Source organism: Sinocyclocheilus rhinocerous, unplaced genomic scaffold, assembly GCF_001515625.1.
Source record: "Sinocyclocheilus rhinocerous isolate Xijiao unplaced genomic scaffold, SAMN03320098_v1.1 scaffold588, whole genome shotgun sequence".
NCBI lineage: Eukaryota > Metazoa > Chordata > Actinopteri > Cypriniformes > Cyprinidae > Sinocyclocheilus > Sinocyclocheilus rhinocerous.
In genome coordinates this window covers 653,186-666,741 of record NW_015635063.1, presented here as the reverse complement: position 1 = coordinate 666,741, position 13,556 = coordinate 653,186, and the positions used below count along the sequence as shown (strand labels likewise).

The following is a 13,556-nucleotide window of genomic DNA, read 5'->3' as shown; positions in this document are numbered from 1 at the left end:
CAATATTTAAGGTATTTTTAGTGGAATTTGATTGTTTTATATCTTCTCTGAAATTGTTAAAAAACAAAAAGTCATTAACATGTTTAAAATATTATGACATTATTTTCAGTTCCCGTTACTAATTAATGTCACACTTTGTATAGCACTGACTGTCTTATGCTATGCTCTGTTTGTTATTTGTTCTATTTTCATTAATAAAAAAAAAAAAAATGATAAACGGGTATGTAAAAAATATTTTCAGTATGTCTTCAGTACGAAAATTGTATATTACTTAGTTTAGGCCTTCTTGACTTTAATGTTAATCTTTTAGATACATTTTTAGATTTTTATTAACTAAATGAAATAGTCTAAAAAATTGTATATTACTTAGTTTAGGCCTTCTTGACTTTAATGTTAATCTTTTAGATACATTTTTAGATTTTTATTAACTAAATGAAATAGTCTAAAAACAAACCAACTAAAATATCAGTTATAAAATATGACTGTAAAAAAAAAAAAAATCTCAAGGAAGCATACGTAGCAACGAAAGCATGATGTAATTAATATTCATTACGCCAAGCCTTTGAGGGATTGGTCGTTTCGCTAGTTTCAGCCACGCCTTTGCGACGCACATGAGCTCCACATAGGCAACGTAAAGGAGTGCGGCCTGTCGTAAAACATCTAGGGAAGAACACACACACACACACACACACACCTTCAAGCGACTCGAGCCCGTGCCGTGGCTTTGTAACGAGCCGTCCCAGTCCAATGCGATGATATTCGTCATATGCATCCGGGCTGTCAGGCTTATCTGGTTACAAAATGAGTCAAAAGCTAGTTTGGGTGGTTGAAACCGACCTGGTTTAAATGTCAGTGGCGCTTTCAGTTCATGCCACATTCCTGGATTCTTCACCAGAACACAAGCTTTTGGTCGGGAGTTTCGACGGGCTGCTTTTGTTGAGGCAGGTGAGTTTCACAGCGATAGTGAGCTAATCTATTCATGCACAGTATTAGTATTGTATATGCCGCTGCCACTTGTTATTATGATCTGATCTTTATAATACGAATATAAAATATAATATAAAAAACATAATTCGTGTTGATGTTAGGAGGTATTCGTAACAGTTACATCTATTTCTGAAGTAAATATTTTAGTCAAGATAATGCTGTTGGTCTAAGTGTTGAATGTTTTCTATCTTGTGTTGTAAGTTTCTATCTAAATCTAATAATTAGTCATTTTTGTTTAGTATGAATAGCTTAGAAGAACACCCAGAGTTCTAGATCAACTCTTACTATGTGCAAGTCCTTGGACATTTATAAATAATAAATGCACAGAAAATATCTGAACTGATATTGTCAAGTTATGGAGTTAAAATATAGTTTGCATGCTATTTCAAGGCTGAAATATAATGTTGGCTGATGTTGAGTTGGCCTGGGATGATATCATGGGTCTCTGTTTATTTTGGGCTGTCAAGTTATGGAGTTAAAATATAGTTTGCATGCTATTTCAAGGCTGAAATATAATGTTGGCTGATGTTGAGTTGGCCTGGGATGATGTCATGGGTCTCTTGTTTATTTTGGGCAATTTTTTCCTTCTCTCAAAGTCATGCATTGCACGTTTACTGTTATCTGTGGCATGCAAATGTGTTTTTGGAATTTGCAATGCATTCGTGCAGCATCGAAATCCAGGGCTGTTTTTAATGTGTGCTGTGTTTGTCGACAGGGCTTGGAAGAACAGAGGAATTTTTGGAATATCGAAAAGCTGCTGGTGGAAAACTGCCGGAAACGCACAAGACCAAGTCGTCTGGGATTCGTATCGTTCACATGATGGATGTGATTTCACAGTGCACGGAGGAAATGACACGATCTGTCACCCTGGATTAACACGGACTCCGATTCACCCATTGGTGGGATTTGTTATCCACGAATGAACGTGGCATTTGGGCAAACTCCTTTTGGCAGGATGTTGACACCATGAAGGCTTGGGAATACTGACCATAATATAATCGGGAAGATTTCTGCCTACATGCTCACAGCTTGCAGTGCAGAATGGCATCGACCGAGAGACTGTATGAGGTTTGGATGCTGTACTGCAATAAGGTAAACAGCTTGCAGTGCACATGCACTTTCATAGAGATAATGCATTTAATTTCTCATGCAAATGCACACTGCGTCACTAAGCACAGCCAAATAATCTCCTTGCACATGAGGAGGGGTGCAGTTTAATTTATTTATTTCTTGCGCAGTGCATGGGGCTGGTACACTGTGTTATATATGTGAACGCATGTCGAGACATCATGAGATGCCCTCTGGAGAGATCCGCTTCAGTTGTGTTCATTGATGAGGGATTGTAGATACTACCGACCCCCATCTGTGACATCCCGTAATCTTAGTTTAAGATAATCAACCCGAGATAATTCAGCGCACAGTGACAGATGGTCTCTTGGTTATACTTCCCCATTAACCACAGATGCGTTTGGGTGTTTGAGTTTTCCCATAAAGATCTCATGAAGAGAAAATAATGCTGCTTTACAAAAAAAAAGTCTTAAAGGTGAAGCGTGTCATTTTTTTAATGTTAAAAATTTTCTTATCCCAGTTCAAGACGTAGGAATAACTATAAGTATACCTTTAGATGTCAGTTTCCCCAAAAAGTGTAAACATTGCTCCGTTTGTTTGTTCAACATTGACTCAACCAATAGTGGGAGTTTGGGGTGGAGCTAACTTGTTTGACCGACCAATGGCAGATCGGGGGAGTGTTCAGGAAATCTGTTTGAAAACATTATTTTTGCAGTTCCATTTTTGCTAGTGTTGCAGAAATGACACATTTTAAAGAGCCTTACATGTCTTCAGGTTTAGGCTTTTTAATTGGGACTTTCTCTGAAATGGATTTTGTTACCAAGATCTTTTGAGTTTTTTTTGAGTCATATAGAAATTATTTTCACCATCTAATCAATTCCTGAAATATAAATAAATCAAATTATGGAAGTAAAATGTGTTTTTAATTTATGTCCCCTCTAAAATGTGGAATTTATGTCCCTTCTATTTTTTTCACCCTAGAGATTGTGTTCGTAATATAGCTGCAGTGTTGTTTTGGTATTATATATATACTATTAATTAATGTTTTGCTTTTATTTTTATATTATAATTTTTTTATATTTTATAATGTCATTTTAGTTAGTAGTAATTTTTAGTAATTTTCATTTATAGTAGTAATTTTGTTCTGTTATTTTTAATACTGTTTTTTATAAACTATTTTATGAACTATTTAATAAAATTATTTTATCATTATTTTATCCATTAGTTGCAAAGGCAGCGTTTTCATTGGTGTTTCATCTAATATCTATATTTTATTTTATTTCAGTTACACTAAAAAAAATGAGTGTATGATTTACTTAAAAAAAAAAAAAATTCACTAATTTTTTAGTAAATTTCACAAATAATTACAAAGAAATGGCAAGTAACATTCAATTAAACATGACATTTTAAATTACAAGAAAATGCTATTTCAGTTTTTCTAATAAATACTCCAATAATCTTTGTTTTATTTACTTCGAAAACTTTTTTTTTTATTTTTATTTTTTACAGTGTTACGATTTGTAAGTTTTAGTCTTCCGCTGCAGATTCATCTTTAGCGAGTAGTTCAACACAACAACACACTTTACACTCCTTTAAACTCCTTGTCTTTGTGTTTTGTGTTGCCAGTACAGATCTTTAACTGCTAGGTTACCCTCACGCTGGTGTATTCAGATCCTTGTTGAGACGGGTTCAGGACATTTAACACCAAATCATTCTCAGTAATCATGAGCCAGAACAAATGTAATAACACATTCTCCAGACTGTTATCCTTTCTACAAGAGACAATATTCTGCCCGAGTGTCAGCAGTGTCTTGTGGGTCTGTTATGTCAGCGTTATACAGCGATTAGAGTGTGAGCCCCTCAGAGCCGCGGCCGTCCGCAGGGACGCAGGACCGATCCAGATAAAATAAGACTGCCAAATCTGAACATCAGCCTTGGGTTGTGGCAGAAAACCTGAGATTTAGGTCTAAAAGGAATAGAAGACTTAAACATGTGCACATTTTACTGTTCAATCAGGTTTTAAATGATAAAAGAGCATCACGAAGTGGTGTGATATACAGTTTTATTTCAGTTATTAATCAAGTCTTGATTCTCTCACAGTGAAATGTTCAACCTGCCAACTCGTCCTTGACATCATTTCCGTCATGAGCTGATAGTCGCAAGTCCAGTTTGGTTTTGTTTGCTGCAAGAATGACCTTTGCTTTTGTTTATGGTTTCTGCGCTCACACATTAACCAGTTTGTGATCTTCATTTCCTCTTCAGCACGCTAATGTAGCCTAATCATCATAGCGTTTATGGCTGTCAGATTTACATTTATGCATGATGGCAGACTTGGGCTTTGGGTTTCCTGGGACAAAATGATTTCCCAACCTTCTCAGCCTCTGTATGTTCTGTTTACCTGTTCGCAAAACATAGAGAACATAGCCGCGGAGGAAATCAATAATCTAACCCAGTGCTGGAGAAAGCAAACAAATACTGGAGAAATGTTGTTCTGGGAACCTTCTAGCCTTGTACTGAGAGCTCATATTTGATTCTGAGTGATGTTTTCCTGTTTAACCACCTGTATTAAGTTGCCTCAGCAAAACTTTGACCTCTGTACACTTCAGTTTCCTGCTCGGCAGTATCTGAAGTAGGTATTGTCCATTCAGTAATAACGTATGCCGCTTGCTTCCATCAGATCATGATGAATAAGACGAGCCCTGTTCAGACACACATTACATCTCAAGGTCACTGTAATGTAGTTTGTAGTCACGGGAAGAAGGAGGCGGGAACCGGCGAACATGGTTCCCAGACACACTGCCGCTCGGCCCTCCACCAGCTGGGTAAACTCTTCCGCGATGCCTGGCGGCGGCACTGGATAGCCCTCGGTGGACGGCCCGACACTCCTCCGCCGCCCGGTGGACGGCGACGGCTCCTCCGGGTTCGGGCAGCCGGCAGGAGTCCCCTGTTCCCTGCCCCTTCCCCATCATGGCGGATGGCAGCAGGCTCCGGCCTCAGGCGAACGGCGGCGACTCCTCCGCTCCCTCACGGACTGCAGCCGTCCCTCCACATCCCAGGTGGCCGGCAGCGAGTTCGTCCGCCCCCCCGGCAGCTCACTCCAGCCCACCGCCTCGAGCGTCCATGGCGGCAGATTGCTCCGCCATGCTCGATGGCACCGCGGACTCACCACAGCGGCGAGGGATCTCTGGCAGCGTGTCCCTCCTTCCTCCCGGGTTTCGGCACCAATGTAACGTAGTTTGTAGTCACGGGAAGAAGGAGGCGGGAACCGGCGAACATTAAAGATTTTAATAATAAAATAACCAAACACAAAATAGCGCGACAGCCCCTCGCGGACGACTGTCGCGCACAAACAAAACCAAAACACAAAATAAACTCCAGGCCTGGTCCTCTCTCGTCTTTCACTGTCGTCCCTCCTCCTTTTTATCCTTCCGGAGCTCCTCCGTGAGACTCGAGACCGGTGAGTGGCGCAGGTGTCGCACATTAGCAATTACTCCACCGGCCTCGCTCCGTTCCCACGGCTCTCGGCCCCGCCCCTCTCGTCACAGTCACAAAACAAAAAGCCCATGCATTCTGATGGAAATTAATTTACAGGGATGTTCTGTCATCTCATGCACCATGAATGGCAGCATTATTTATATAGTTAGTTCGTTTCAGTTCTTTTAAAAAGCGTAAGTGTAAAATTTGTAGATGCTAAGGTGTTTTGAGTGTTTTTTTGAATGCATTAGGAAACAGGCATTGCAAGTGTGCTCTCATGGTTTCTAGGGTCATCTTTTTACTGGTTTCTATTTATGACTCGGGCCCCTCCTTCTAACTTAATGGTGTGCTCATGTTATGGTAGAATTAGTTCAATCTCTAAAGTTTCAGAAAGCTCCAATTTCATGTGCACTTTTTTAAAGAAGTGTCTTATGCGCACCAAGTCTGCATTTATTTGACAAAAAATACAGTAAAAAGAGTAATATTGTGAAATTAAGATAGCTGTTAATTTGAAAATGTTATGGCCAAGAAGCATTTCTTTATATTATCAATGTTGAAAGCAGTTGTGCTGCTTAAAATCACAATTATTTGATGAACAGAAAGTTCAGAAGAACAGCATTTATTTGAAATAGAAATCTTTTGTAGCATTAAAAATGTCTTTACTGTTACTTTCGATCAGTTGTGATTATGCATCAAAGAATACTTATGAGCAGCAGTTATTGTAATATTTGACTTGGCATACAATTAACAAGTACCTTATGTGGCAAAAGTGTCAAAGACTTGCTGCATTTGGTTTCTCTTCGCATTGGTTCCTCCATGTAAATGCATAGATCAGGCAGGGATTCAATTAGATCCTGTTTGTCAGAAACCAGCAGGTAATTCAAACAGTATCTGGTGGTCATTTTCTTTTGGGTTGTGAGAGAAAAACACTGAACTTCAGACAGTAATGAAACTGGCAGCTAGCACCTGTAAATAATAAAATGACATTACAACCCCATAAAAACTATTGTTCATATTGGGTTAGATGATCTTTGTGGTGCATTCATGTGTTTTTGAGATGGAAACACCCACCAAGTGTGACGTCTTTGCTGTCTTTTTTTGAGTTAAAAAAAAATGACTGAAGGAAGAACCGGACGGATTGAATGAGGCCTTCATGATGACCTTTTTATAAGGTCTGTTTACTCAAGCAGTTTAATAGATGCTGCGCTTTGTGTTTCCTGGTTACAGTCGTGGTCCCACACACACACACACACTCTGAGATAATGATAGACTGCACAGAGTCACTGTACACACGTGTGACAGCAGCAGTTGTCTTGTGAATAGGACGGAGCTACTTGTGCGGTGACCTTTGACCCGGTTAAGACCAGTGATTATAAGGACTTGTCCTTCAGTGATGGCTATAAACGGCTTTTACAGGGCTGTGTGCTATTTATACATGTACACACACGTACAGTACTCATCCATTAGTCCTCTTTAAAGAGGGACAATGAGGAAATCCTCTGTTTGTGAGTGTAATCCACTCTCTGTTCATATTCTGTCATATCCTGACAGGTGCACTGTGGAAATGAAATTGGCTGTATCTAGTACTGTACATTCATTAATTATTGGGAAATCCGCCACAGCAATGATCAACCTCTCTAATGGAACTAATGTGGTCTGAACCGAAGTTTACAGGACTGCGTTCTCTGGAATCTTCTCAGGCGGAGGACTTCTACATTCCGATTGGTTGCCGCCGAACCGCGTCATAGCTCATTATCATAAAGTTGACCTGATTTCAACTCTCCTGGACGCCCACACCGTCCAAGACGCGCCGCATGGTAAGGGTCTGGTAATGTTTCTTCTGAGAATAGAATAGAATATGGAATTGAGTTTAATTGAATTTTGCCACATTTTTCATTAGTTATTCGTGTGGTAAGACACTTATATAGTAAGAATATAGATGTAAATGTAAATATACAGTATTATGAATTACTAACATATATATGATTTTGAATTTGTATAAACAATTATTTTACAGTGTTTTTTAGATCTTAGGTTAATTTGTAGCAACTTACGACCTTCCCTATTCAACCCGTTATGTTTATGATCTCTGTTTGAAAAATTTCAATATGCTCTAAACAAAAATGAATTATTAAATATTTGTTAAATTTTAATTTCAAATGACTTAAGTCCTTAACCAAAGCTAAATGTTAGCTAAATTGTCCCACATTAAAATGAATGAGTCAATTTAAAATATGTAGACTACCATTCATAAGTTTGGGGTCAGCATGATTTTGATGAATAATTTTAATGTCTATTATGCTCACCACCAGTATACAGTAAAAACAGAAATATTGTGAAATATTATTACAATTTAAAAGAATTGATTTCTATTGTAACATTTTGTAAAACGTAATTTATTCCTGTGATGCAAAGTTGAATTTTCAGCATCATTACTCCAGTCGTTAGTGTCAGAAAGGCAGGCGTGCAGCTATATCAGAAACTTGTTAATGCATTACCCAAATATTCGTTTTTATTGTAACAGCTATGATTTTTAGGGGCTTTGATGATGTTTAGTACTATATAGTAACAGATTTGGACTTTCAGGACCCCTTCATCACAGGGCCCAGGACAGATTTCCCAGTTGTTGTCCTAACATCTTCTGCACACCTGTGTGGTTGCTCATAAAACACAGGTTAATGAATGGAAACCGCCTGCACATCTGTAGACCGTGACATTAGCGAGCTCCATAAATCATCTTGGCTGCTTTCTTTTGCCTTGTTGTTCTTTCTCTTTCGCCATCTCATCTGGTTTGCAGGTTCAGAGGGCACTGCAGGACTTACATAGTACACACATGAGAGAGCGAGAGGAGATGAGGACAGCAGGATGCAAAATTTAGTGTGAGAGAGAAGTAAGAAAACCGAGATAGTGGGGTGAGAAAGAGGAAAATGTGTTAAAGTGAGAGAGAGCGAGCAACTGGAAAGTGCTGTGCAGGCCTGTGCCGTCTCACTCACAAATACCAGCTTTCCTCACCATGGCAACAGTCCCTATCCGATCCTCGCAGGAACTCGAGTTCCTGTTGTGAAGGATTATTTGACTACTGAAATGCACAACTCCAATATTAGACGAGAGAGAATAAACGCAGAGACCGTCTGTTCAAATGACATCAAGTCAGATCAGATTTAAAAGAATATTTCCTCTTATTTTTAAGCCAATGTTTGTGTACTGACGTGCTGTTGATTGCTACAGAAAATAATTTCTCATCTTTCAGAGTATAAAAACAGCTTTTATTTTTATGCATTTTGTTTAAGTTATGCATTGCCTATATAATTCCTGTGAATTTGTTGAAGGATATTACTTCGGATAGGTAGCATAGGCTCTCGTCTCATGCTAAAACATGGAGGTTGATATGTAGGTGTTATGCTTATACTTTGAAATAGTAGCTTTGTTCCAGAACCTATTGCACTGCCCACCAAGACTGCATTTTAAAGCATCATAGGCACATCCTCGACATGAAGGCTGTACGCAGTAAGCATCATAATTTTTCGACCTTGTTTCTGACGAATTCATCCAATATGCATCATTCGTGGAGAAACTCATTCCAAAATGCATTGCAACACGATCAGTAATAATATACTAAGTTTATATTATTTTATAGTATACTAAAGGATTGATTTTTTTTTTTTAAGTCAAACTATCTTACCCAACATTTGTGTTCAATATGTAGCAATTTTTTTTTTATGTCAGACTTCTACAGGGTTGATGTTATTTTGTTGGCCAACCTAAAAGTTCATCCTGGTTCCCTCAACTAAAAGCCAGTAGTATTTTCCTTTAGCTTTTGAATTATTGTAGAGTAAGTTCTATCACCAACAAAAGTTTATGATTCTTACATGTTTTTTTCATCAAGATAAACTTTTATGAACACAACTGAATTTTTACATACCTCTTGCGAAATGCAAAATGTCAATAATTTTAACAAAATAAGAAGGATCATGAAAACCGCATGGTATTTTTATTCATTTAATTTTTTTTAGTCCTGTCCTGAATAAGCTATTTCACATAACAGATGTTTACATTTACTCCACAAGACAAAATAATAACTCCAAATAATAACTCCTTATAAATATGGGTCAAATATGCAGAAGATGCTGGAAAACCAAAGAATGTGCAGGATCTGGAGGATTTTTCTGGAGAAATGTTGGCATTTCAGCGGCTCAGGACTCATAAACAACTATCACAAAATATCAAAACTGTCATGGATCATCCAGGTAACGACACACAGTATTAAGATTCAAGGGTATGTAAACTTTTGAACAAATACATTTTATGAATTCAGTTATTATTTTGTCTTGCGGAGTAAATGTAAACATCTGTTATGTGAAATAGCTTATTCAGGACAGTAGTCAATAAAAAATATGCAATTTTCCTGATCCCTCTTATTTTGTTAAAATTATTAACATTTTGTATAAGGAGTATGTAAACTTTTGAGCAATCACTGGAAGTAAACGGCTAAAAAGGCCATAAATTAACTACACCACTGTCATGTGACTTCAATGTCACCACCATTAAGCTTCCAACAACTCTTTCAATTTTTATTAAAAGTCTACAACCTGGAAAGTTTGAGTTAAAATAGTTTGCAAGAATGCGTTACTCTCAAAGTGAGTAATGACTTTACTGTACCTGTTTAGTGTGATGCCATTTAATGTCCCTGACAGCCTCTGTAGTCCCATTTAGCCATTTGTTAGCAACCATCTTTTTCAAGACACAAAAAGCTTAAAAAAACATGAATGGAGTATTAATGATGTATTTTATGTCATAGAATAAAACATTATTTTGAGCTTGTTTTAACCACAGACCATATTTCAGGCAGTTATGTTGAAATCCGTTCATAAAAAACATTTATTTTGGGACGATGGAACCAGAAGTTCAAAAATGTTTCTGAGTTTTAGGACTATTAAAGTATCATGTTGTTAGCTTAGCAACCATGCTAACACAACACTGCCTTAGAAGGCTCTGCCTGTGTAGACAGCAAGACGAGTTTAAATACTTGTCGGCTTGACTTGTAAATGCATGTTTCATTTGTTTTTACAAATCAAGGGGAGAGGCAGCGTTATTCTCTGTGGAGACTGACAACATTACATTTAACCAGCAGTAGCCTATTTCTTGAAAGAGAGGATAACAGATTTGGAAATGATCACGGGAGAGAGAATATGCTGCATACTTGAAGACAAATTATTATGGCGTGTCAAATGGACAGAATGTCTTGCCCATGTGATTAGAGTGAGCTCAGTGTTGTGGCTGTAGGTCATACGCCCAGCATTAGCCAATCTCTGCCGGTTTTCTGTGTCTATACATAACCATTACTGAAATAAACCCTCAGAATAGGACTGTTAGTACTAAGTACTAGTCATTTATCAGATACTTAAATCCTACACAATAGCCACGCCAATTTGACATGAACAAACAAGACAAGTTACTAAATTATTATGCAGGAGTCATTCAGGTTACAACAAAATCATTTCCCCCAGGGTGTGCAATATAAAAAAGGCTACTTAAAGTTAATGTTTACCAGTTTTAGAAGAAGAACCACTTAATCGTTTAATTGGGAACTTGACATGCATGAGTAGGTGGATGTAACCGACTCGCCCCACACCCTTCCAGCTGGAGTGACACGGACTGGTCCTTGTTTGTTACTGACGTTTGTTACTGACGACAAGAGACGGCAGTCTGTCAGAAATCTCGCCACAGAAAAAAAACTGCATGTCATGTGACTTAATCAAAGCACATCATTGGCTAAACTAAGGTCTTCTCTTTCCAACAAAAAAAACGAGAATGTTCTCTTAAAGAGACAGTGGCAAGGAAATGAACACAAAGAGTATGTTGCCATATGGCTACACCATGCGGTAGAGGGTTAATTGGGAACTTGACATGCATGAGTAGGTGGATGTGACCGACTCGCCCCACACCCTTCCAGCTGGAAACGGCATCAGGAGCAAGGCAGTGCCCGTTCTGTGGCGAGATCTCTAAATAAACAGGGTGTGCCACCTTTGGCCAGATCTAGACCTCAATAGACGTGTCTTGCCGCTGGATCCCAAATGAATGGGCCTTTTCTTTTCCACACACACACATACACATGCATAAACACATTCTACTTGTTTTTTTGTGTTTGGAAAAGTCCAAAACACACTCCTTTTGGTGTTGTGTTGTCCATATCTCCTAGTGGTCTGTTGTTTTTTGCTGTGGACGTGCATTGGCTCTGTTCTGATGATCTCACCGAGAGGAATTTTTGAGCATGATTTCCTGTTCTGGATGTCTGAGTGTAGCACAGCTTAAACATTGACCACACAAACAGCCGCATTGAGTCGTGATACACTCCAGCCACGTCAATTACAGCGTCACATGTTTCATGAACTCGCGCTGCCAGCTCGTCAGATTGCTATTGATCGAGATTTAATTCTGCACGTGGTAATCTGGGTGAAAGGGTTTGTGTGTGGATATTTCTAAGGAGCGTTGTTCTAGGTCAAGCTCGTCTGTCTTCAGGAATGCTGAAATGTGTATGTGCTTGGCGATTCCTGTAGGAATGTGGTCAGGCCAGTTTGTTAGTAGTCAGGTGTCTCGTGTTGCACCTGATATTATCCACCCGCTGAACATAAAACATTTGGACACACCTTAGAAAGATAACTATCTAACTGAAAGCATTCCTGTAGCTCAATGACAAGGTCATGGTTTCGATTCCCAGGGAATGCGTGAACTGATAATACAGTGTATCTGAATGCAACTCAAGTCACTTTGTATAAAAGCATCTGCCAAAAGCATAAAGGCGCACCAAGCAGTAGATTGCATAATTCTCTCCATGATTAACACTGTCCTTTTTCTTTGTTGTTTTCCTGTTGTCTGAAACCCGTAGAAGGACCCGGACTACCTGAAACTCTGGTTGGAGATCTTCATCGGCTCCTACGAGAGATGCCTGGATGTGGATTTCGAGAAACCACCAACCAGGTAGACTTTACTGCAGTCCAGCTACATTCATCTATCAATCTAACCATCTGAGATGCACTTAAACCTCCATTATCAAGTGAATAATTGCTTAAAAGAATGAGAATAAGTTCACATTTCTTTGTCACATCTTTTCATTTTTTTTCTGCACTACAATATGGGCTGAAGTCTTGCATAGCCAGTCTTTTGACATATAGTATCAAGTCTGGTCCACCTTGGAGCTTATTCAGTCAGTTTTTGAAAATATTTAGTTTTGTATCCTGAATCACTCCCTGTGTAGAACTGTGTAGAAGTGGAGGTCGGCCTTCTAGTACATACCTGTATATGAATGGGTGTAACCATAATGCTCAATATGGCGGCAGTAGTCCCGCCTACAGTTAAAGGGATAGTTCACCCAAAAATGAAAATTCTGTCATTAATTATTCACCCTCATGTCGTTCCTAAACCCGTAAGACCTCCGTTCATCTTCGGAACACAAATTAACGTAGCAAGGAGATCGGTAAAATAATCCATGTCACATCAGGGGTTCAACCGTAATTTTACGAAGCGATGAAAAGAAAACAAAAATAATGACTTTATTCAACAATTCTTCTCCTCCGCGTCACCTTGGCGCCATTTTAAAGAGTATCCACTGAACGCAAACAGCGTATGCTGTTCTGTGTCAACTGAACCACGCGGATACGTTGTTTTCGTTCAAATCAAAGTGTAAACGACGTAGAAAACGCAGCTGACACAATAGCATACGCTGTTTACGTTCAGTGGATACTCTCCAAAATGGCACCAGAGTGACGCGGAGGAGAAGAATAGTTGAATAAAGTCGTTATTTTTGTTTTCTTTGCGTACAAAAAGTATTCTTGTAGCTTCGTAAAATTACGGTTGAACCCATGATGTGACATGGATTATTTTACCGATCTCTTTGCTACGTTTCTGGACCTTGATCGTGGTAATTACATTGCTATCAATGGGAGGGTTTCAGAATTCATCAAAAATATCTTAAGTTGTGTTCCGAAGAAGAATGGAGGTCTTACGGGTTTAGAACGACACGAGGGTGA

The 13,556-nt window shown here is 38.8% G+C and overlaps 1 protein-coding gene across 1 annotated transcript in view; it reads left to right on the top strand.

Moving 5' to 3' along the window:
- The first annotated feature begins 670 nt into the window (after window positions 1–670).
- The window catches only part of nbeal1 (neurobeachin-like 1), a 68,271-nt gene continuing 55,385 nt past the window's right edge, over window positions 671–13,556 (top strand). Inside the window, exons 1-3 of the mRNA XM_016560904.1 lie at window positions 671–945; window positions 1,703–2,079; window positions 12,416–12,507. Coding sequence (XP_016416390.1) covers window positions 2,029–2,079; window positions 12,416–12,507 — 143 coding nt within the window. The 5' untranslated portion in view covers window positions 671–945; window positions 1,703–2,028. The remainder of the gene's footprint in view (window positions 946–1,702; window positions 2,080–12,415; window positions 12,508–13,556) is intronic.